The following is a 21,342-nucleotide window of genomic DNA, read 5'->3' as shown; positions in this document are numbered from 1 at the left end:
CCTGATGCACCTGCTACTTCTCAGGCAGTGCAGAAGGAAGCTGGATCAGACGCAGAGGCAGGACTCAAACCAGGTCCTGTGAAATGGGAAGTAGGCTCCTTAATCCTAACAATTTATGGAACAGACTTGAACTTCACAAATTCTTCATACAATATAAAGCACCAAAACTGTATGAGAATGTCATATTTATTTAGTTGTAATTAATTTGGTTTGGAAAAATACATACAAACATGAAATAGAAATGAAACCACACCACATGAAAAATGTTAGTAATTTGCTTTCTTATCACATGTTATGTCAAGAGAACATTTTTAGAATCTGCAGTTTTACTTTCCATTTTGCAGGTATGCGTACAATTCTCTTACATTTTGAAGCTTGAATGTAACACATATTTAAATGTGTCAGCACCAAACGCCAAGACATTCCATTTCCAGCCTACCAATTTTAACTCATATGCAAAAACTCTAAATAAATTTAAGATGTTATTTATTCTACTTACTTTCAAATGAAATCTTTTTTAAGATTCTTTAATTGGAAAGGCAGATCAGATTTATGGTGAGAAGGAAAAACCACTGGAGCCGAGCTGATCCGAAGCCAGGAGCCAGGAGCTTGTTCCAGGGCTCCCATGCATGTATAGGGTCCTATGGCTTTGGTTCATCCTCTAGTGCTTTCCCAAGCCATAAGCAGGGAACTGGCCGGGAAGTGGAGCAGCCGGGACAGGAACTGGCATACATATAGAATCCCAGTGCTTGCAAGGCGGGATCTAGCCTTTGAGCTATTGTGCCAAGCCCTTCAAGATATACTTTTAAAATAACTTCAATCTGGTTTTTCCAAATTGTTTGCTTAATTATCAGAAATAAAATGTTATGAGTTTTACTTTTATGAATAATCAGTTTGAACATTAAATTGAAATCTACACATTTAAATATAAGAAAATGTTTACAATTTGATTCTTACAACATGATTGTTGAATTTCTACATGTGGAATAAAATTTCATAGTTACAATTATAAGGAATTAGCGTGAAGACTGGTAAATTCTTGAAAATGTTTGAAATTAGGACATCATAATACAAAAGCTGACTCTCAGAGAGGAATATGATTAGAGCAAGAGATCTCTTAAAAGGAACACATTTATCAAAAATACTACCTCTTATGAGTTTGTTTCACTCATCCAACCACGGAACAGTGTGCATTCCTAAGACTAAGGAGCTGTATATTTGGAAAAGAGTCTTTAAACAAAACTTCCCAGATGTAGCAGCAATTACCATTGGTAATGTCCATTGCTTTCCAAGAGACATTGAGAATAATGCTGGGAAGGACACTTTAGCATGGTGATTATGTTTACAGTGCACAGGGTACGCTAGCATATCTTAGTGTTCTGAGCAAGGACACTCTCCATCACTCAGTCCCTGGTCACCACTTGCACATGCTGGGAAGGCAGCTGCAAAACCACCATGTCCAGGACTTGGCCGGGTCACTGGGCACATGTGTCTTGTGCTCCTATGCCTCATCGGAGCCTCTGGTCTCTCCTTCGAATGTCCTTGGAGGAGTCACTGTCGCTCAGGGACACCAGTTTGCAACTCTCCTTCAAATGGTTCCAGCAAAGTGAACATTATGAGAAAAGTAAGCATGGAATTCAGTCATGCTTTGCACCAAAGTGAGCATCTTTTAATTCTGTACTTCACACGACCAAGTCTTCTGACCCTTGGAAGTATGCTGCACTTTGACATTTGGCAAAGTCATCAAGTGCACAGAGCCCTGGTGCATGCACCGGAAGAGTGACAGATATGACACACACATGTTTATGTTTATAAATAAATAGTTATGCTTAATGTATATTTAAGTTTTCAATGCTGTCACTCAGTTTGCAAACTAGAAAACAATGCATTTTATTTTTCTCCTAAGCATAATGTAATGTTTCTCAGCTAACTCAAATTATAATAAATGTTTCTGATTGCCTAGGGTAAAAGTCATTCAATTTTCTTCAGGATAAATCATCATCCATTTTAGAATCCTGTCATTGTGTTAAAAACAGTGCCAAGTCAGCCAGCAGCCCCCAAAGACCTTGCTCGGCTCAACCTCCAGCCTAATAGAAGGACTCCAGGGAATTTACTCCCTCCACTTTGAGGAGGCTTCCAGTCTTCAAACATTTCCACCTGAAGACTTTCAAGGGCGTGTGGTCAGAGGTTCCCAGTGGTTCTCACCCTGGCCCCGCTTCCCACCTTCTAGCGGGGTGAGGACACAGGCATCCCAACCCAAACCCACCAGCAGTCCTGACAGCATGAACTGACTTATTTCATGTTTCTGGAGCATCCCTAGGGACTGAGGGAAAGCATGGAGATCCCGGGAATAAGATCCAAACCCACACTGAAATGACACATTTCACTTAGGAGAATGAATTGCTGTGATTGTCCCCAATATATTCTATTCCCTATTACTTATTCATAAAATATAAACTCCCCTACTGTAGGAGTATGTGAGAAATACAAGGGAAAAGTGACCCAAAATGTTAATGCAGACATTCTGCAAGGTAGATAGTTTCTGTCTTTAACTGAAAACATTTCATGCAAGATTTATAGTTCCCACATGCAACCCAAGCCCTGACTTAACCTCATCTCATCTGTTTTCATAAAAATATATGTGGGGGGCCCGGCAGCGTGGCCTAGTGGCTAAAGTCCTCGCCTTGAAAGCCCCGGGATGCCATATGGGCGCCGGTTCTAATCCCGGAAGCTCCACTTCCCATCCAGCTCCCTGCTGGTGGCCTGGGAAAGCAGTCGAGGACGGCCCAAAGCTTTGGGACCCTGCACCTGCGTGGGAGACCTGGAAGAGGTTCCTGGTCCCGGCATCGGATTGGCACAGTACCGGCCCGTTGCGGCTCACCTGGGGAGTGAAACATCGGATGGAGGATCTTCCTGTCTCTCCTCCTCTCTGTATATCCGGCTTTCCAATAACAATAAAATCTTTTAAAAAAATATATATGTGGGTATAGAATAAAATGCATCTCTGATGACTAGTTACCCATAACTGTGAAATGCAGTGTAGGGAGAAATATTAGTAATTAAAGACATAAATCAATGGAATCGTGATACATAAGAATTTAATTTTTTCAGAAGCACAAGTATCTGTAAAAGAGTAATTTAACTTTGTGTTGGGCAATGGAATTTCCACTCTTATAGCCTTATAACCAACTAAACAGGCATTGATTAAAACAACATTTACCAAGTCTTCCAGATGTTTACAAAACATTTACAGAAAAATCAGAGACCCTTTGAAATTAGGCAAAATTGAATTTCATAAATGGTCTAAGACATACGTATACCTTAAAGAGAAGGCTATATTTGCGTTAGGAATCCAGAGTAACTTGGCCAGGGGTGAGGCTATTTGAAACAGAGCTCCATTTCCTGTTATCCTTATCAGGGATTTCAAGGTGGGGGAAAGTTCAGAACAAAACAACAGGACAGATGATCACACTGGGGGAGGGGAGGGGAGGACAATCTTGGAAGGAAGAATAGTTTACCCACTAGCTTCATTGTAGCCTCATCTATCAAATGAAGGTAACAGGTCAAGTTTTCCAGATCCTCATTCCAGGCAGACATAGTTTCTCATTACTGTTTGCCTCTGTGAAAAGCATCTTGAAGTGTTTATTTTCCACTCTGGCCCGGGCAACTTGCATTTGACACATAGGCCAGTGCTCAGGACACAGACACATGTCTATGACCTGAGTAGCACATCCTAACACAAGAAGAAATGGAAGACTGCCCACCAGCCTCGGCCAGGGTACAGGCGAGCACAGCGGAAGATGCCTGGCCTTGCCGTTTTCTTCATGCTACCAGCAGTTGTCCAACCAGCCCGGGGTTTCTGTCTTTGATTAATGCAGCGATGATGACGGCAGCTTGTTTTAAATTCTCCTGTAGCTTCTGCTCGTCCTGAAAAGAATAGGTAAAACAATCGTTATTGGACAAACAGAAGCAGAGATCACATTCCACATTGGATAAGGAGCCATCTGAAAAAATCCTCTTTCTCGACTTGGCAGGTTTTAAACTCAGACCTTAGCCGTTGGCATGGACCTGTGTCCCCCAAAGAAGGGCAGATGCTTCTGCTAGCACTTTCCATTATAATCACACTCACACACACACTAGCAGCTAAATATTCTATGAGAAACCTGACATAATTTCAAATGCTAAACAAAAAGGAACAAAAGATGATTTTTCTCCTAATTCTATCTCTGAGCACTTTGGGCACTTGGCTGAAGCATGGCTGCTTCCCCGATGGCACAAGCCTGTTCCTCATCTTGCCTATGAACACTCTCCGACTCCATTATATACAGTTTGTTATGGCTGCAGATGCGTGTGGAGAACAAGAAATGCTGTTTGGAAATTGAGGTTCCAGGAAGCTCATGACAGAGTAATTTCACAAGTGGCTAATAGGCGATATTGTCTATGAAATCAGGCTGCCTATGAAAATCTACTCATCCTAAAATTAGCTCGGCTTATTTAAGGTCATGGGCAATTATCGCCTGGACAGAAAGGGGAGGAGAAAAAGGCAGAACTGCTGTCTTTGAGGACCCTACAACGGAAGTGCCAGGTGATTGCCATGTCACTATGACCCACCATTTCCCATCCTTACTATTCCTGCCGCCGATTGTGTTGGGGTTAGGCATTGAGGATGACATCATCCCAGCTGCCATTGCTGCATCGCCCCTCTGCCCTCCGCTAATGCGACAATCTCCTGACAGTCACCTCTACTCCACATCCCACAGACCAGTCAAGATATTGCTATTGAGTGTTCAATCTGACCACAGCATCGCTCTTCTCTATGTAGACCATTGAAGGATTCCGCTGAGCCCCAGGATAAAGGCTGATGCCAGCAAGTGGGAATAGCCTCTTGTGGATGTTCCCTTTCCCCACTCAGCTCTAAAGGCCTAGAGTCACTTAGCATGGAGCATCAAGATGAACCACGCGAGCTATTTCTCTGAGCCATAGCCCTGGGCACCAGCTAATTCCATTGCCAGCAAAGTGTCTTGCATCTTTCCTAATTCAGTTGATCCCGATTCATTCTTTGGGGTTCCACCCAGGTGTGACTCCAGCAAGCCACCTTGGCACACAGCCATCACCCAGTTGGGGTGTCTGTTTCCACAGCAGTGAACTCCTCCCACACACCACATTTTCATAGTCTATTTAGTTGACCACCATTCCACCAGATGGTGAGTTTCTTGATGGAAAGCATTATTCAATTTATCTCTGAATATGGAACACTTAGTTCAACGTCTAACACATGGTAGCACTCTGTAAATTCTAACAAATTCAAAGCAAAGGTGGTTTGATAAGAAGATCCCTCTGGGGTTTAACTCACTGGCTGATGGGGACTGCTGTCTGGTGATGTCGGTGACTCTTCTTGGGAGGTTTAATCGGCAACCTGGCAACAGCACAAGGAAGCACCAGATCTGAGCCTCGCTGTCACCGCTGCCTTTGCCTGCACCGGTCCTGCACTCCTCACTGCCACAGGTCACCGTCCACCCTCACTCCCACCCATCCTGCACACCTGCACATTTTTTGCATCAACTGTTCTGATGGTGTCCCAATGGGTGAGGCAAGGCGCTGAATGCCTTGCTTCTGCCAAGTGTGCTTGATACAACATTTCCATATGGATTTCAAATGCTAATCTGGTTTACACAATATCACAAGACCTAGATCACATGTGAATAATTTTAAAGCCAAATGTGCTGGAGTTGAAATATGATGTACTTCCACAGGAGCAAATTCATCCATGCCAAATTCAACATTCCACAATCCATCATTCTGCAAACCTGGATAGCATTCTGACATCCAGAAAAACATGAACCAACCATTGACCAGCATCAGTGTAGCAGACTGATTTGCTAAAATGAAGATATAACACAGATGACCATCACTAAGGCTTCTTTTTTTTTTTAAGATTTATTTATTTTTATTACAAAGTCAGATATACAGAGAGGAAGATCTTCCATCCGATGATTCACTCCCCAAGTGACTACAACGGCCAGAGCTGTGCCGATCCGAAGCCAGCAGCCAGGAACCTCTTCCAGGTCTCCCATGTCAGTGCAGGGTGCCAAAGCTTTGGACCATCCTCAACTGCTTTCCCAGGTCACAAGCAGGAAGGTGGATGGGAAGTGGAGCTGCCGGGTTTAGAACTGGTGCCCATATGGGATCCTGGGGCGTTCAAGGTGAGGACTTTAGCCACTAGGCCATGCCGCCAGGCCCTAGGCTTCTTCTTTTAAAGACATAAGAATTCTATCTTGCAGGTTCAGTGTGATGGCTTGATTGGTTAATCTTCCCCCTTACAAGTGCCAGGATCCTATATAGGTGCCAGTTCATGTCTAACCTGCTCCACTTCCTACCCAGCTCCCAGCTTGTGGCTTGGGAAAACAGTAGGAGTTGGTCCAAATCCTTGAGACCCTGCACCTGTGTGGAAAATCTGGAAGAAGCTCCTGACTCCTGGCTTCAGGTTGGCTCAGCTCCCACCAATGCAGCCATTTGAGGAGTGGCCCAGCTGATGGGTGATATTTCTGTCTCTCCTCTCTGAAAATCTGCTTTTCCAATAAAAATAAATAAATCCTTTTAAAAAACATGATTCTAAACCCACCACTGAAAGAGGAACTAAAGTTCAAAAAAGAAATTCTATCTTTCTAGCTCTCTGAAATCAAATTAGACTTATAATAATTAGCCTAGCAGATAAAGTCCTTATATTATACACACTGGAATCCCATATGGTCACAGGTTCTAATATCGGCGGCCCTACTTCCCTTGCAGCTCCCTACTGTGGCTTGGGAAAACAGTGGAGGACAGCCCGAAGCCTTGGGGCCCTGCACCCGTTGGTAGATCCAGAAGAAGCTCCTGTCTCCTGGCTTTGGATCGGCTGTGCTCTGGCCATTGTGGCCACTTGGGCAGTGAGCTAGTGGTTGGAAGATCTTTTTCTCTGTATCTCTTAATCTCTGTAAATCTGACATCCCAATAAAAACAAATAATCTTTCAAACACAAATAAATCTTTTTAAAAAACACATGGATATAATCCCTCACACACAAGTCACAATGGCCATAAGGTAAGTGTTGGCAAGGATGCCAAGAAAAGGGATACCCTTAAGCCTGTGGCTAAGGAAGCAAATTAGCAGAACCACAATGGAAAATTAAGAATATTCTTAAAAATACTAGAAATAGAACTGTGATATGATCCAGCGATTCCATCTTTTTATTTATTCAGAGAAGTTAAGTAGTTGAAATGTCAGTGTGTGTAAGAGCCACTGCATTCGCATGTTCATGACCTCAGCATTAGGTAGGGAATCAAGCTGAAAGCCCACTGTCAGAGGAGTGGTTTAGGAAGCTTACAATGAAACCCTACTCTGCTATGACAGAGGGGGGAAGAGGGAGAGGGATACAGAGGGCAACAGAGAGAGAGAGAGAGAGAGAGAGAGAGAGACGAGGAGAGGAGAGGGGAGGAGAGGAGAGGAGAGGAGAGGAAGAGAAGGGGGGACAGAGAAAGAGAGAGAAAGTGAGGAGGATGGGAAGAGAGAGTGAGAGACAGTGAAAAGGGAGAGAGAATGAGAGAGGAGAGAGGAAGAAAGGAAGAGAGAGGAAGAGAGAGAGGGGCGGGGAGAGAGAGAGAGAGAGAGAGAGAGAGAGAGAGAGAGAGAGAGAGAGAGAGGGAGAGAGGGAGAGAGGGAGAGAGAGAGAGAATTAAGAATCCCTGTCATTTGCATCAACAAGGGTGAACCCAGAACAACTATTAAATAAAATTAGCCACTCCCTAAGTGGAGTGTAAATAGGTTAAACTCACACAAGCAGAGAGCAGGACTGTGTTCCCAGAGCCTGGCATCTGGGAGCTGGTGTGGCTAGGGAGGAGGCAGATAAGACGGCAGTTAGATAAAGGGGATCCAGGATGACAGAGACACAGTAAGTACATGACATCGGAAGGTGAAGGGCAGGGAGGAGAGAGGAGAGGTGGGAAGAGGGGACAGCAGTGGGTGACAACTACAGTGGTCACAGTGTGATGATCACAGAGGTCCCGGGTGTTCTCTGGGAATAGGGAAACGCTCTCAAAGCTACTGCGGTGATGCGTTGATGTAACATTCCAGCAATAAACTAAACACCTCTGGCACTGGGGAACTGAGTGGTAAGTGGACTGAATTATGTCTTAACGAAACAGTTTTGGGGGAAATTTTTTTTATTTTTTATTTTTATTTTTTTGCCACAAGTGGTTATGCAAAGAAAAACCCCCAACTAACCAAATAAGCCAAAAACAAAACAAAACAAATCGTTTTTATCCTTGAGGAGAGTGGGGAGCACAGGGACAGAACACATGGTCATTTTTTTTTAAGATTTATTTATTTTTATTGAAAGGGCAGATACACCTTGTACCATGCTGCTCCAACTTCCCATACTGCTCCCCCCTTTTGGCCTGGGAAAGCAGCAGGGATAGTCCAAGTCCTAGGAACATTGCACCTATGTTGGAGACTCAGAAAAGGCTCCTGGCTCCAGCCATTGCAGTCATTTGAGGAGTGACCCAGCAGATGCAACATCTTTCTCTCTGTTTCTCCTTTTCTCTTTATGTAAAATCCTCCTTTCCAACAAAAATAAATCTTTACAAAATATTATGCAAACAAAGTCAATGTAAACAGTTACAATCTTGTTGCTAGTAAGCTAGTAGGCCCTCTTGCTGTTTGATGAAGAAGGCCTCTACAGTCTGCCGCCCCAAACACATAATCTCAACCTGACATGAGAACTACAGAAAAATTCCAGGAATATTCTGTGGAATACCACTTTCCTTATCTGCTGGCACTCCTCTTAGCACTACAGAATGTTTGAAACATTTAGGAAATCATATGTAGGTCATTCCAGAAGCCAGGTTATCTGGATACTTATTTCATGAAACAAACAGGAGCAAAAAGCATTCATTCTAATCCCAAGGAAAGTAGTGCGACAGAATGTACATTACCAAGAGCAAGAGTAGATTTAGGTGACATTAGTATCACTGGACACAAAAGGACAAGGGCTGTGACAGTGTGGTAAGAGCATTTAATACTGCGATGCTTCCCAATGTCAGTGAGACCAAGAGGTTAGAGTAGGCAAAAGCTGCCGCGTCCAGAATACACAGGAACTCCTCCGGGGGTGGGGGTAAGAAATGCTGATGGATTCTTATGGAGGTCCATACATGTCAGGAGTTGGAACAGACCTTCCACATGTATTGCAAGCACACCAGGTTTTGTACATTTTGTACATCAAAAAGAACAACTGGCCAGAAGTTTATCAGCAGTTAGTCAACACCCTGTAACCGTGGCAACATTTATTTCCAGGGTTTAAGTTGATTGTGATTTCAGCTCTCCAGTCATGAAGAGTGCGAACTGTCATCGCTGCACACCAACGCTGAGAACCAGCGGCAGGAAACCCAAAGGCGTGGACCAGTGGGATTTAGGACAGTCAGAAGGGCCCTGCATGCTGTGAGGTGCTGGGGCCTGCACCTTCTCTCACATTTTGACCATGAATGGGCTGGCATCGCTGGGTTTGTCTGCTGGTTTCACTTGGTAATCGCATCAACGTTTTTGAGAAAGCTTGAAAAATGTCAAACCCTCCCCCTTCCAAAGTAATGTTAAAGAATTTCAAAATGTAACTTCTAGTTGAAAATAGAGCATTTATGCTTGTCCTTGTTCACAACTATATGACAGCAAAGAAAAAGAACCCAGTTAAAAGGCATTGAGGGGTGGGGACAAGAAGTGCAATGCAGCAGTCGGCTTTCTCAAAAATGTTAGCAAGAGTTATTTTTGGATGATGGATTTATAGCAACTTTATTCCTTTGTCCTTTGCTATCCTGTCAAAATTTCCATAATGAACACATTTAATTCTTAGGAGAAAAACAAATTATTTTAAAATTTAGCTTTATGACTGCCTCAGTTCAGGAAACTCAATTTGATTTGTGACCATATCAAATCAATAAGACAGAGTAATGTCCACATTTCCAGAAGACACTTTTCCCCATAAATATCTTCAAAATCTATACAAGAAAGACATTTTTTTAATGCTTGGAAATTCTCATCTCCAGTAAAATGCCAAGAAAGAACGGTACGAATAATTCACAGCATCGTGGCTGTCTGGCGATTTCGATTTCAAGACAAATATCAGGCAAGTGGAATTGAAAGTCACAACAACAAAAGTGTACTTAATTTTACTCAACTCACAATTGTTCCTGAGATTGCGGAGTTGCTAACCAGCTGGATTTTAAGATGGGTGAAAAGAACTGTATGTGAATGTGTGTATATGTGAGTGTGTGTGTGTGTGTGTGTGTGTGTGTGTGTGTGTGTGTGTATGTGTCTATGTGTGTGAGTGTATCAATGCTACTTTCAACCTCCATAACCTCAAAGTGAATAACACACCCTGGCAGCTAAAAAAACAAAAAAAACAAAGGAATCAGCAGCAGGTGAACCTAAATCGACTCTATGGCAACTCAGCCTTGTCTCTAGGTCCCTGCCTTGCGGTCTTTCCCCCTTTGTGTCTTGTGTTGCCATTGGTGATGGGCTGGTGCCTTACAATCACTGTGTCTGTCATCTTCAGCTGAGCAGGAGAATGAGGACGCAGACCTACTGTTAGGACTCCCAAGCCTCTGGCAAGCCCTTGGGGAGCCACGGACAGTTTCACAGAGCATTTAACAGGACAGCACTTCTGCCTAGTTCACGGTGGCTCGTCTCTGACCTCACGCTACCTTCCCATCTTCTGCCTCAAAATGCAGGTAGGTGTCGCCTGCACTTCCAGAAGTAGATTGCTAATGAGTATTAATGTGCAAGTATTGCAAATGGCCAATTTTCTATGTTGCCCATGCCCTGATAATTATTCCTAACTGTCCCCTTCGAGTTTCTGAAAAGACAACTTTTGGAAAAATCATTCCCAGAGTTCTTAAGAAGAACTTTGAAATGTATATTTAAAAATAGTGAATCCCTCAGTGTGCAACACAGATGGCAACACTTGAATGAAAAGGATGGGATCAGATTTATGGTAGCTTGTTAGAACTAAATTTATGTGCATTTTGTTAGAATACCATCTCAAAGAATAGCCGGAAAGGCTATGACATCATTGTTCTCCAAATCTTTATGGACAAGCTGAAAGGAAATCTTCTAGAAGTATTCATCCCCCACACATACCACTCTTGGAGAACACAATGTACTCTACCGAAAGGAAAGCTGTAAAGCCAAAGTATGTGTACATATATTTAAGCTTAGATGTCTCAGGAGATTACATAGCCATTCTTGAGGGAAAAACATTGCACTGTCTGCACAAATTCCATGCCCAAAGCCTAATTCAATTTCCATGAGTTACAAACTGTCCTGAGATTCGGTCTGCTCACAGTTTCACATTAATATGCTGCTACTGTGCTAGCCTTGGTAAAATTTTACAAAAGGTATTCTGCAAATAACACAAAATTTCAAATACCCCAAGCAATATACTGGCTCTACCCACATATTCCCATCTAACGCCACCTATCCTGCCATACCATGTACAATATCAAATTGACACGCTTCATGAAACTTCCACTAGCTTGTTAATATTTCTAACATCAATAACATCAAATTAGAATAATTTGAGAATAAACTGTATATATTTGGCTGGTATGGGGAAAAACAAAATCTAATGGGGACACACTGTCCCCTAGTGGAGATTAAAAGAAGTGTTTAGTGTAAATCTAAACTTCAGGGGAAATCACTGACTCACTGATAAGGGTTGTGGAAAACAAAATAGCTCTCTTCGAAGGAAAGGAATTTTCCTGTTGTTGCTGTGAGTTAAACAGTGATCTCCCAAAACTTAAAGACTAAAATTAAAATGTACTGGGGCTTCTCCATTAACACAATCAACACTCAACACTCAACGTACAACAGTTGGTCCATGCATACCAACAGCAGGTGCTCAATAAATACTTGTGGAAGGAGAAGATTATGGGGAAAAAAAAGTTAGAAAGTGTCAGTGGATAAAACCTTAGGATGCAGCACTGACATTTGCTAAACTGGAAGAAAGCCAGAGACCAGGAAGGTCAGAGGTAGGTAGAATGTGGATGGAAAAAAGGACCAGCTGTCCGACCCAAGTCACAAGCCACCAACCACTGTGTCAACTACTTCTAGGTCTGGAACTTGTCATACTTGTCACTGTCACACTCTATTTCCTTGCAAATCATTCGCAATGTAAGTGGCACTACTTAATTAAGTTGAAAAAGCGGTTTCATATATGATATCCCTTTAAATTAGCAAAAAATGTTTCGATCCTAAACCCACCCGATAGTTTACAAGTCCTGCTAATTTTTCACTGTGACATCTCTCCACTGTCTCACCATCCTATACCTGGAGCCCTTTAGGATGCTCTAGTGGGATGCTTTTCTTTGTCCAAGGCCAGTGTTAACCTTAGAATAATCACTTCCCTCTGCCCAATCTGCTCTATCTTCAGCCCTTCAACTTACCATTCTGGGCCACCTATAATCAACCCAAACAACTGCACTAACTACAACTCTCTCTTTCACTCTAAGAATGTACTTTTCAGGTCATAATGGAAAGAACATGTGCTACTCCTGCTCCAATAAAATGGTTTCCCAAAACCCACATGGATTTTCAGGGTTCAGCTGTGACAACCCCCTATGTCACTGCATTTCACTAGTGTTTATGGTAGTCTTCATCAGAATCCCTTACTGATAGGGATGGTTCTCAGTATCTACAGGTCCCACATTCCTGGATTTAACCAACTGAAGATCAAAGACACATAAACACTTTTTTCTGAACTGAATAATACAGATTTTCTTCTTGTCATCATTCCCTAAACAACTCAGTGTAACAACTATTTGTCCAGCATTTATGCTTTATTATCATAAGAAATCTAGAGGTGATTCAGTTATCTGAGGGGGTGTATGTGAGCATCGTGCAACTATGACATCATGTTACACAAAGCACTTGAGCATCTATAGAATCTGGTGTCTACAGAATGGTTTTAGAACCAATCAATCCCCTTAGAATACTAAGGAACAAGTGTATTTTCCTCACATTTGCATATATACAGATCTTATTTTCTTCACTAGATTATAAAATTCTTAAAAAGATTCTTCTTCCAAATTATATTTCAACCTCAAGTCACAAAAAGGGAGGGGGTACTATGCCTGTATTAGGAATAAAAATTTACTAAGTAGAATGCACATCTGGAAAAGTACTTCAAATGCCACTTGGGATGGTCACATCTCAAGTCAGAGTACCTACATTCACGGCCTGGCTTCACTTCCAGTTCCAGCTTCCTGCAGTGCACATGGTAGGTGGCAGAAATGAGGACTGCTTCTCTGCCACACACACACAGGAGACCATATTAAAGTCCCAGGATCCTGGTTACAGCTTATCCCAGTCCTGCACCCCAGCCTGGTGCAGGCATTTAGGGTGTGAACTAGCAGACGGAAGATCTCTCTGTCTCTGTCTCTTACTCTGCCTTCCACATAATAAGTAAATGTTTTAGATGATTAACTATGATAGCTGGTATTATTCTGCAAAGATTTGGCTTTCACAAATTGCTGACGATTAAGACATCTTTGAAACATCAAAATAGTTGTTTTGCTTTTGGCGAGTCATCTTTTTAATTGATGTAAGAGAGAGCTTCAATCTACTTATTCATCCACCAAAGGCCCAGAACAGCTGCAGCAGGGCCAAGCTGAAACCAGGAGTTGAGAACTCAATTCTGGATCCCCATGGGAGTGGCAGGGCCCAAGGCACCCAACCAGCAGAGTCACCACTTCATGACTCCCAGGGCGGACAACATGAAGCTGGAGCTGTGAGCAGAGCCAGGACCCAAACCCAAATACTCCAATAGGGGATGCCAATGGTCCAAGCAGTGCCCTAATTCCTGGGACAAAAGCCCACTATGAGAAATCCTGAAGCATTAAGATAAAGGATGCATCATCATGTACATCACTGCCTAAAAAAATCATGAAAGAGAAAACTTTGCACATGGAAATGAGCAAACATGTCTAAACAAGGATGCTAGGGATTCATGTAGATTCTTCAGGGTCTCTTTCACTGACCAACATGTACATCAGTCGGCACGAATGAATGAAATACAACTTCTCTAAAATTCAAAGGAAGAAACCGTTATGTACAACCATGGCTAACTCTCAAAAGAACAAGTAAGGAGATCTGGGATATGTGAGGACTACAAAATGATATTCATTAGTGGAACATTTCTTATTTTAAGTGTTGAAAAACTTGAAGTAAAGGAAAAGGAAAAAAGATAGCAGTGTCTTTATTTAATCAATGACTAGATTTTGAGCACTTACTTGATGAAAGCCTCTAAACCACATGAGGGCACTCTAAAAGGCTTGCTGAAATGGGATTAAAAGATTATTTTGGTATGAGGATGAATGAAATCCAGGTACACTGTCCACAAACTTTTGAAGTTCCCTTACATGTTAAGATATGAATGGACAGATGTTTCCCTTTTTGGGATATGCAGTCAGGTAAATGAAACATACATAAAAACTAATCGTAATATGCCACAAATAAAACATAAGATAAATTCAACACTGAAATAAATACAGCATTAGAATTTTCAGGGGCAAAATATTTTTAAAGCCCTGTTAAATATTTAAATGTGGAATTTAAAAACAGCATGACTCAAGCACATATAAATTTGAAACATAAAAAAAATAAAAATTTTACAAATGAAAACCACTGATGCATTTGAACAAAAAATCATCTCAAAGGATAGATCAACTGATGGATTAGATACAGTTGAAGATGGCATTACTGAAACTGAAGAAAGAGTTGAGGAAATGACCCAGCACACACATCACAAATTCTAAGGTAACATAAAATGCAAAAGGAGGATAAGAGATTTGGCACAAATGAAAAGAATGGCTAATGTTTGTTTAACAGTATCCCAGGAAAAGAATACAGAAGTGAGAGGAAAAAAAATAAAGACATTGTGACTAAAATTTCTGTAAGTTACGGAACGAGTGAATTTGTTTATAGAGGAGACTGAACAGCTCTCAGGGTGGACAAAGCAGAAAAGGAAAACAGAAGGTGAAAATCAGAGCAGAGAGAGAGCACAAATTGGCCAGCAGACAGTCACCAGGCAGATGGAAGGCTGCTCTGGTACAATGCCACCAAGAACACGATAGACAGAGGGTTGCCTCTGGTACAACAATGGCATCAAGAACACGGTGAGAGTATTTCTCCAGAATGTCAAAAAAAAAAAAAAAGCAGAAAATAATGCCTACCCCCACCCAAATCTATCAAACTGAAATGCTCACAACTGCCCACTCACCTACATTGTTTCTTATGAACAAAAATGAATTATCTGCCTGTGATGAAAAAAAAAGTTCCCATCCCTAAAAGAAAGGGCATAAAATAAGTGGACTTGGAATTGGTTTGTAAATGCAAAGAAAGCAGTCCCCAGATAACACAAGTAACATCTAAACACAGAGACATGTGCACGTACAAAATGCAAATACTGGGTGTGAGAGCGATGGCATAGGGGCAGCAAGAGAAGACTCCAGTTGGGTGAACATGTTGGCACAATGCTTGTAACGTGCATATCACAGTTTCACATAAGCATGTAAAATAAAATTTCAGCTGACCTGTTTATAAACAGGACATGAACCACTGGTATCTGCAGAGAAAAAAACAAAGTGAAAACAACTGTGCCTTCCAGGTGACTGATTTCTGTGGTAACAGTAACAATGTTAAGATTGAATAAAACTACACACACACTATCTTCAGTGTGCTCTGTAGATTCCAGTTCCTAAACTTGAAAATAACAGTGCATGAAGGTAAGACAGCGAAGAGAAGAGAATCACTAACTTTCTCACGCTCCCGTCCTGCTACAAATATGGAAGGGAAAAAAAGGTGAGTGATTGACGGGTATCAAGTTGATCTGAAAGTGCCACAGGAAGCATAAGCTTTAGACAGTGTGGTGCCCAGAAAAGCGCAAGGCTGTAAGGGGAAGGAGCTGGTCATTATAATGCTTAGACGGAAACAATGGCTTTCTCCTTGGGGATAAAACCCAAGAAAGGAAAGGAGAAGCAGATTTTTCAGTTGACTGGTAAAGAAGGAAGAAACCAAAAGGGGGAACGTTAGGGCCTTGAAAGCACAGAAACAAACTCAGCAATGGGAGGACACACAACACCAGGGAGATAAATGAAGCAAAGAGGCGGAATGCAGCTGCACCAACAGCAGAGGGCAGCATTGAACTGGAAATGCCATACACTAGTCACCCCAACACACTCCGTGAGAAGGCGTGAATGTACGCAACTGCACAAGATTTAAAAAGCAGCATTCAACTACCACAACGAATGGAAAAGACAAGGAAACGAATGACAGGTCACACTCCAACCTGAACAGCACGTTCTTCTGCACAGATTGCACATTCACAGGTATGGTGATGGTTATTCCACACACTCTAACAGGTACCCATTACACTCAGCCAAGACAGACTCATCCCAGGTGGAATACCAGCCACATCAAATAAATGTATTACAAATAAGCAACTGAATGAGGGTTGCAAAGATACCAATAAACCTAATTAAATTTTATACTGTATGCAAGGGTGTGTTGCTATAAGCACTGTATTTGAAGTAACGCATTTCCCCCCAGAGGTACAATTGGTAATTTTTTAAATTAAACTGATGTATGTTCTTTATTGAACAGTTGATAAAATCTATTTTTGTAGAAAGGGTTACATGCGAGGAAAGAGGAGGCACAGAAAGATCCCATGACGTTGAATTGAACCTAGAGGTGTCCGTTTAAATTCATCTTACAAATAAATTGTACGTTATATAGAAATAGATACTAATGGTTATACAGAAATAGATTAGGATGAGTATGTTTTGTTCCATAGAGCTGCAAATACTGTCTAAGATTGTCTGTTCACTGAAAGAACTCACGCACAACGGCATGCCAGGAGCAATGGGCACTCTAAGCAACTGATATTGGTATCTAAATGCCATTCTCTAACAAAGGAAAATAGGATTTCTCAGGGGAAAATTTAAGAGCCTGAAATGGAGTAAGGAAGAGAATAAGATGGTGTCTCTTGGTGTCAGATAGTAAGGTGGTGCTCAAAATCCGTTGACATAGGGAAGGACGAGAAAGCAACAGAAGGGGCTCCCAATGGCCACATCTGCATGGTGGGTAAGAAAATAAGTTACTTCATGCGACATAAAATAAAACTAATATTCAAGTCCATTGAGATAGACTGCTATACTGACTGACTGATCACTGGAAGCCAGCAAGACAGTAGAAAAGAAAGGTAGGCAGGTGAGACAGGCAGACAAGAGGAACAAGTCTCTCTGGCTGGAGAACTGCCACTAATACACTCCGAAAGAATGATGGAAACAGAAGAGCATCCTTTGACAAGTGATACTTTATGAATGTGCTGAATCATCGGCCAGTAGTTTGTAAGAGTACAGATGAAAATTTTTTTGAAAAACAGAAAAAATGGAAAAGCAATAAACAAAAATCTCATTTTTGAAATTTATGGAAAAAATGAGAAAAGTCATGTATTAAAACGAAACCTATGTTTCTGGAAGACAGACTGTCTCCTTAACCAAACCAGTTGGTTTCCTGGGAGACTTGTTGGCCTGCACCTCATGGTCCCTCCCTGCTGGGTCTGTATCACCCAGCTGTGGCAGGAATCCTCCGCCTTCTTGCCTGATCACCTTTGGCTGGCCTTGCACAAGAGACCTCTCAAAGCTACTTGGGTAGGGTGCCCTCTCACCCCTGAGATTCCATAGTCATTTTAACACAAAAAATGTCACAGATGTTGGAACCAAACTGACATGAGTGACATAGCACAGAGTCCCAAAGAGTGGCCAGGAATGCCGTGCTGGCCCTATCTCCCGCATCTCTGCTTCTGCCCACTGTTCCTTACCAGTGGTCCCTCCTTTCCTTTGTCCTCAGAGCTACACACAATCCCCACTCCCCACTACAGGACCCCATTGCCCTAGTCTCTTAAATAATGTCTCCTCCATTGTCTTCAATAAGGATCAGAAGAATTTGTCTTTCACATTATAGAAAAAAAAACAATTAAGATATAGGCAACTATTTTGATCATCTGAAAGTAATACAATGACTAATTCTGCAAGGATACCACACAGAGAGTGACTGGGAAACAGACTTCAAACCAACAGCGAAACCTACAAAGGCTAAGCACTTGACTACTACCCAAAAGCACATGACGATGTCATGCTTAGATCCACTCATTTTGGGGGTGCCATTTAATATCTAATTACAGATGGAAACTCTCTCCCAAGACTTAAAACTCTCAGCAGCAGAGAACATCCTGTGAGGCTTGGCACCAGCTTCCTTAGCACAGGGTGCATGTCCCTTCCAGAAATAAAAGCAACAAATAACCGCACCTGCTTATCTATGTTTTACAATATAAATACAAATCAATGAGGGAATTGACACTCCTGGGTCAGTAACAATAAAAACACACACCTGAAAATGAGGACATTTGTGAATCCAGAATGTGTCACCTTTAGGCAAAAGGGAGGAGTGAACACTTGTCAGAGAACACTGGGGGAGAATCTTCATTTAAGCAATACATGTAGAGCACACAGGTCAATGGAGTGTTCTCCTCTAATGTCTGTCACCAACCAGGTGCATGGCAAAGGCAGGCCGGGAGCTCCTCGGCTTCAGGAGTAATCTTGCTACAAAATGATCATCCACGGGGGACAACAAGTGCAAGAGCCAAGCCAAAGCAAAGATCAAATCCAAAGCACAGACCAACACATACATTGCTCTACCTATCCTGGTTGCTGCCTGGTGGGTTTTGGCTCCCTGGAAGGGTCTGCCTTTACACTGAGCAATGAGAAGTGCTTACTTTTCTTGCAATGGGTTTTCTGTAAGGTGCAGGATGTGGGATGGGAAGGCAGCACCAAAGTTCTACTCCAGGACTCAGACAGACAAAGGTCTGGTGAAGGCATGAGCAAGGGGCATGGTGACATGGCACCCTGGAAAGCCTACAAAGGAAACCGCAGCGTGGATTGCATCTATACTGCCTACGGCGAAACTCTCCAGTTTCTTGCACACACTAATTTCATAAAGAACCATTTAAGTCTTCTATAGAACACACACAATCGAAAGGAAAAGGAAAGGTTACAGAATCATTCTTCCTTTTAATTGGCTACTTGTTCTTATTGGGATTGGAAGGTCTTTAAAAGACAAATAAATGTCTGGTGGCTACAAATAATTAAAGCACCAGTCAGGAGCGGTAATCAAGCAAGAAAGAAAATGTCAGTGTTAATTCTGTGTGTTGGCAGTGAGCAGAGCAAGGCGGACCGCCTTATCCCGAATGCCTCTGCGTGGAAGCGGCAGGGAACGGACAATCTCCACTGAAAAATCTTAGAAAGACAAAAGGAAACTGGAGTTTCCTAAGACATTTCTGCAAGCAAATCTATACATCACTCTAGAAAAAAATACATTCCTCTCATGGACAGTAATGTTTATTATTGTAACTTGAAAAATGCCAGGAAAGCTTGCACTGGGAAACCTCGTTGGCCAAGATGTGTTTTGTTTGGAGTTAAGCACTAACGGAAATAAGTCATCACTACAGACAAAAACAAAAACATGAGCTCATCCAAAACAGCCAGGAAAACTGGAGTTCATCCTGGCTTCTTACAGATACTGTACTACTTGCTTTGTTTTTTTCTAATTGATAAGCCTGGTAAGGGTTGGGAAAGGAACAATGGAGAAGGTTTCTCCTGTTGGGATGCAAGCAAACTTGGGATGCCCTCTTCACCCTGATCCACAATCATTGTTTCCAATGGAAAGTGGTATTTTTTAAAATTTCATACCAGTAGAATTCACAAATACTTCATCTCTAATATATCATTTTTAAAAGATTTTTTTTTAATTAGAAAAGCAGCATTACAGAGAGAGAAGGAAAGTCAGTGAGAGCCTCCACTGGTTTACTCTCCAAATGACTGTGATGGCCAGAACTGGGCAGGTCTGAAGCTAGCAGCCAAGAGCCAGGAGTCGCCCCAGGGTTTCCCCAACAAGTACAGGCACCCAAGGAGTTGGGGCGGCCTCGGCTGCTTTCCCAGGCCATAAACCATGAACAGGATTGGAAGCAGAGCACCCGAGTATTGAACTGCTGTACATATGAGATACTGGCACCACAGATGGAGGCCAAGCACACTACATCATTCTGCCAGCCTTGAAAGTGACAATTGGGCCCGGCGGCGTGGCCTAGCGGCTCAAGTCCTCGCCTTGAAAGCCTCGGGATCACATATGGGCGCCGGTTCTAATCCCGGCAGTGCCACTTCCCATCCAGCTCCCTGCTTGTGACCTGGGAAAGCAGTCAAGGATGGCCCAATGCATTGGGACCCTGCACCCGCATGGGAGACCCGGAAGAGGTTCCTGGTTCCTGGCTTTGGATTGGCGCACACCGGCCTGTTGCGGCTCACTTGGGGAGTGAATCATCGGACAGAAGATCTTCCTCTCTGTCTCTCGTCTCTGTATATCTGACTTTGTAATAAAAATAAATAAATCTTTAAAAAAAAAAGAAAGTGACAATTTTTGAACACCCCAGGATAACATGTTACCTTTCTGCAATTAACAAACTATGGCATAACTATATACAAGAAATTAAGTAGGTGTTTTAAGAGGGAAACAAAATGCTTTTGTTTAAAAACTTTCTTACATTTGGGTAGGCACATTTTAAAGCACAGGATATTAAATGAGGACAAGTTACGGGCAGGTGTTCCAGCACAGTGGGCTAAGCTACAGGTTGAGACATCCATCTCCCATATTGTAGTGTCTTGGATTGAGGTCCTGCCTCTGCTTCCAGGCTAGTTTCCTGCTGATGTGCACCCCGGGAGGACACAGATGACAGATGTGTACCTGGCTCCCTGTCGCCCCATGGGAGAATTGGATTGGCTTCTGCCTGGCCCAGCTCTGGATGTGTGACAGTGGACGGGAGCTCATATTCTCTCATCTCACTCTCTCCTTCCAGGTCTCGCCTTTGCTTTGGGTTTGGCTCTCACTCCTGCTCTCATGCTCTCAAGCTGCCTTTCAAATAAGTCAACACACTTCTTATAAAAAAAGAGATTTTACAACACCACCAACAAAAATGGAGACAGCACAAGATAAAGCAAAGTGCTTGCAGCATTTCACAATGTTAGCTTGGTTGCTTAGAAAAAAACCTCACCAACCAAATAAAGGGTGTTGCAAGAGATTGTAAATATAATTGGTAAGTACTTTTCCTTAACATGCTTGACATTTAAACACCATAAAATGTGACATTAAGCTTCACAGTTCTTATTTCCCTTCCCTTCAGAACTCAATAATTAGTTGGTATTTCCTTCA

The 21,342-nt window shown here is 42.3% G+C and overlaps 1 protein-coding gene across 1 annotated transcript in view; it reads right to left on the bottom strand.

Moving 5' to 3' along the window:
- Nucleotides 1-3,315: 3,315 nt before the first annotated feature.
- CRPPA (CDP-L-ribitol pyrophosphorylase A) overlaps nt 3,316-21,342 on the bottom strand; it is a 253,771-nt gene continuing 235,744 nt past the window's right edge. Inside the window, exon 10 of the mRNA XM_004582471.2 lies at nt 3,316-3,927. Coding sequence (XP_004582528.1) covers nt 3,823-3,927 — 105 coding nt within the window. The 3' untranslated portion in view covers nt 3,316-3,822. The remainder of the gene's footprint in view (nt 3,928-21,342) is intronic.

This window comes from Ochotona princeps, chromosome 20 (genome assembly GCF_030435755.1).
Source record: "Ochotona princeps isolate mOchPri1 chromosome 20, mOchPri1.hap1, whole genome shotgun sequence".
Taxonomy (NCBI): domain Eukaryota; kingdom Metazoa; phylum Chordata; class Mammalia; order Lagomorpha; family Ochotonidae; genus Ochotona; species Ochotona princeps.
Note: the sequence above shows the minus strand (reverse complement) of the source record. Positions and strands in the feature narration are given on the sequence as shown.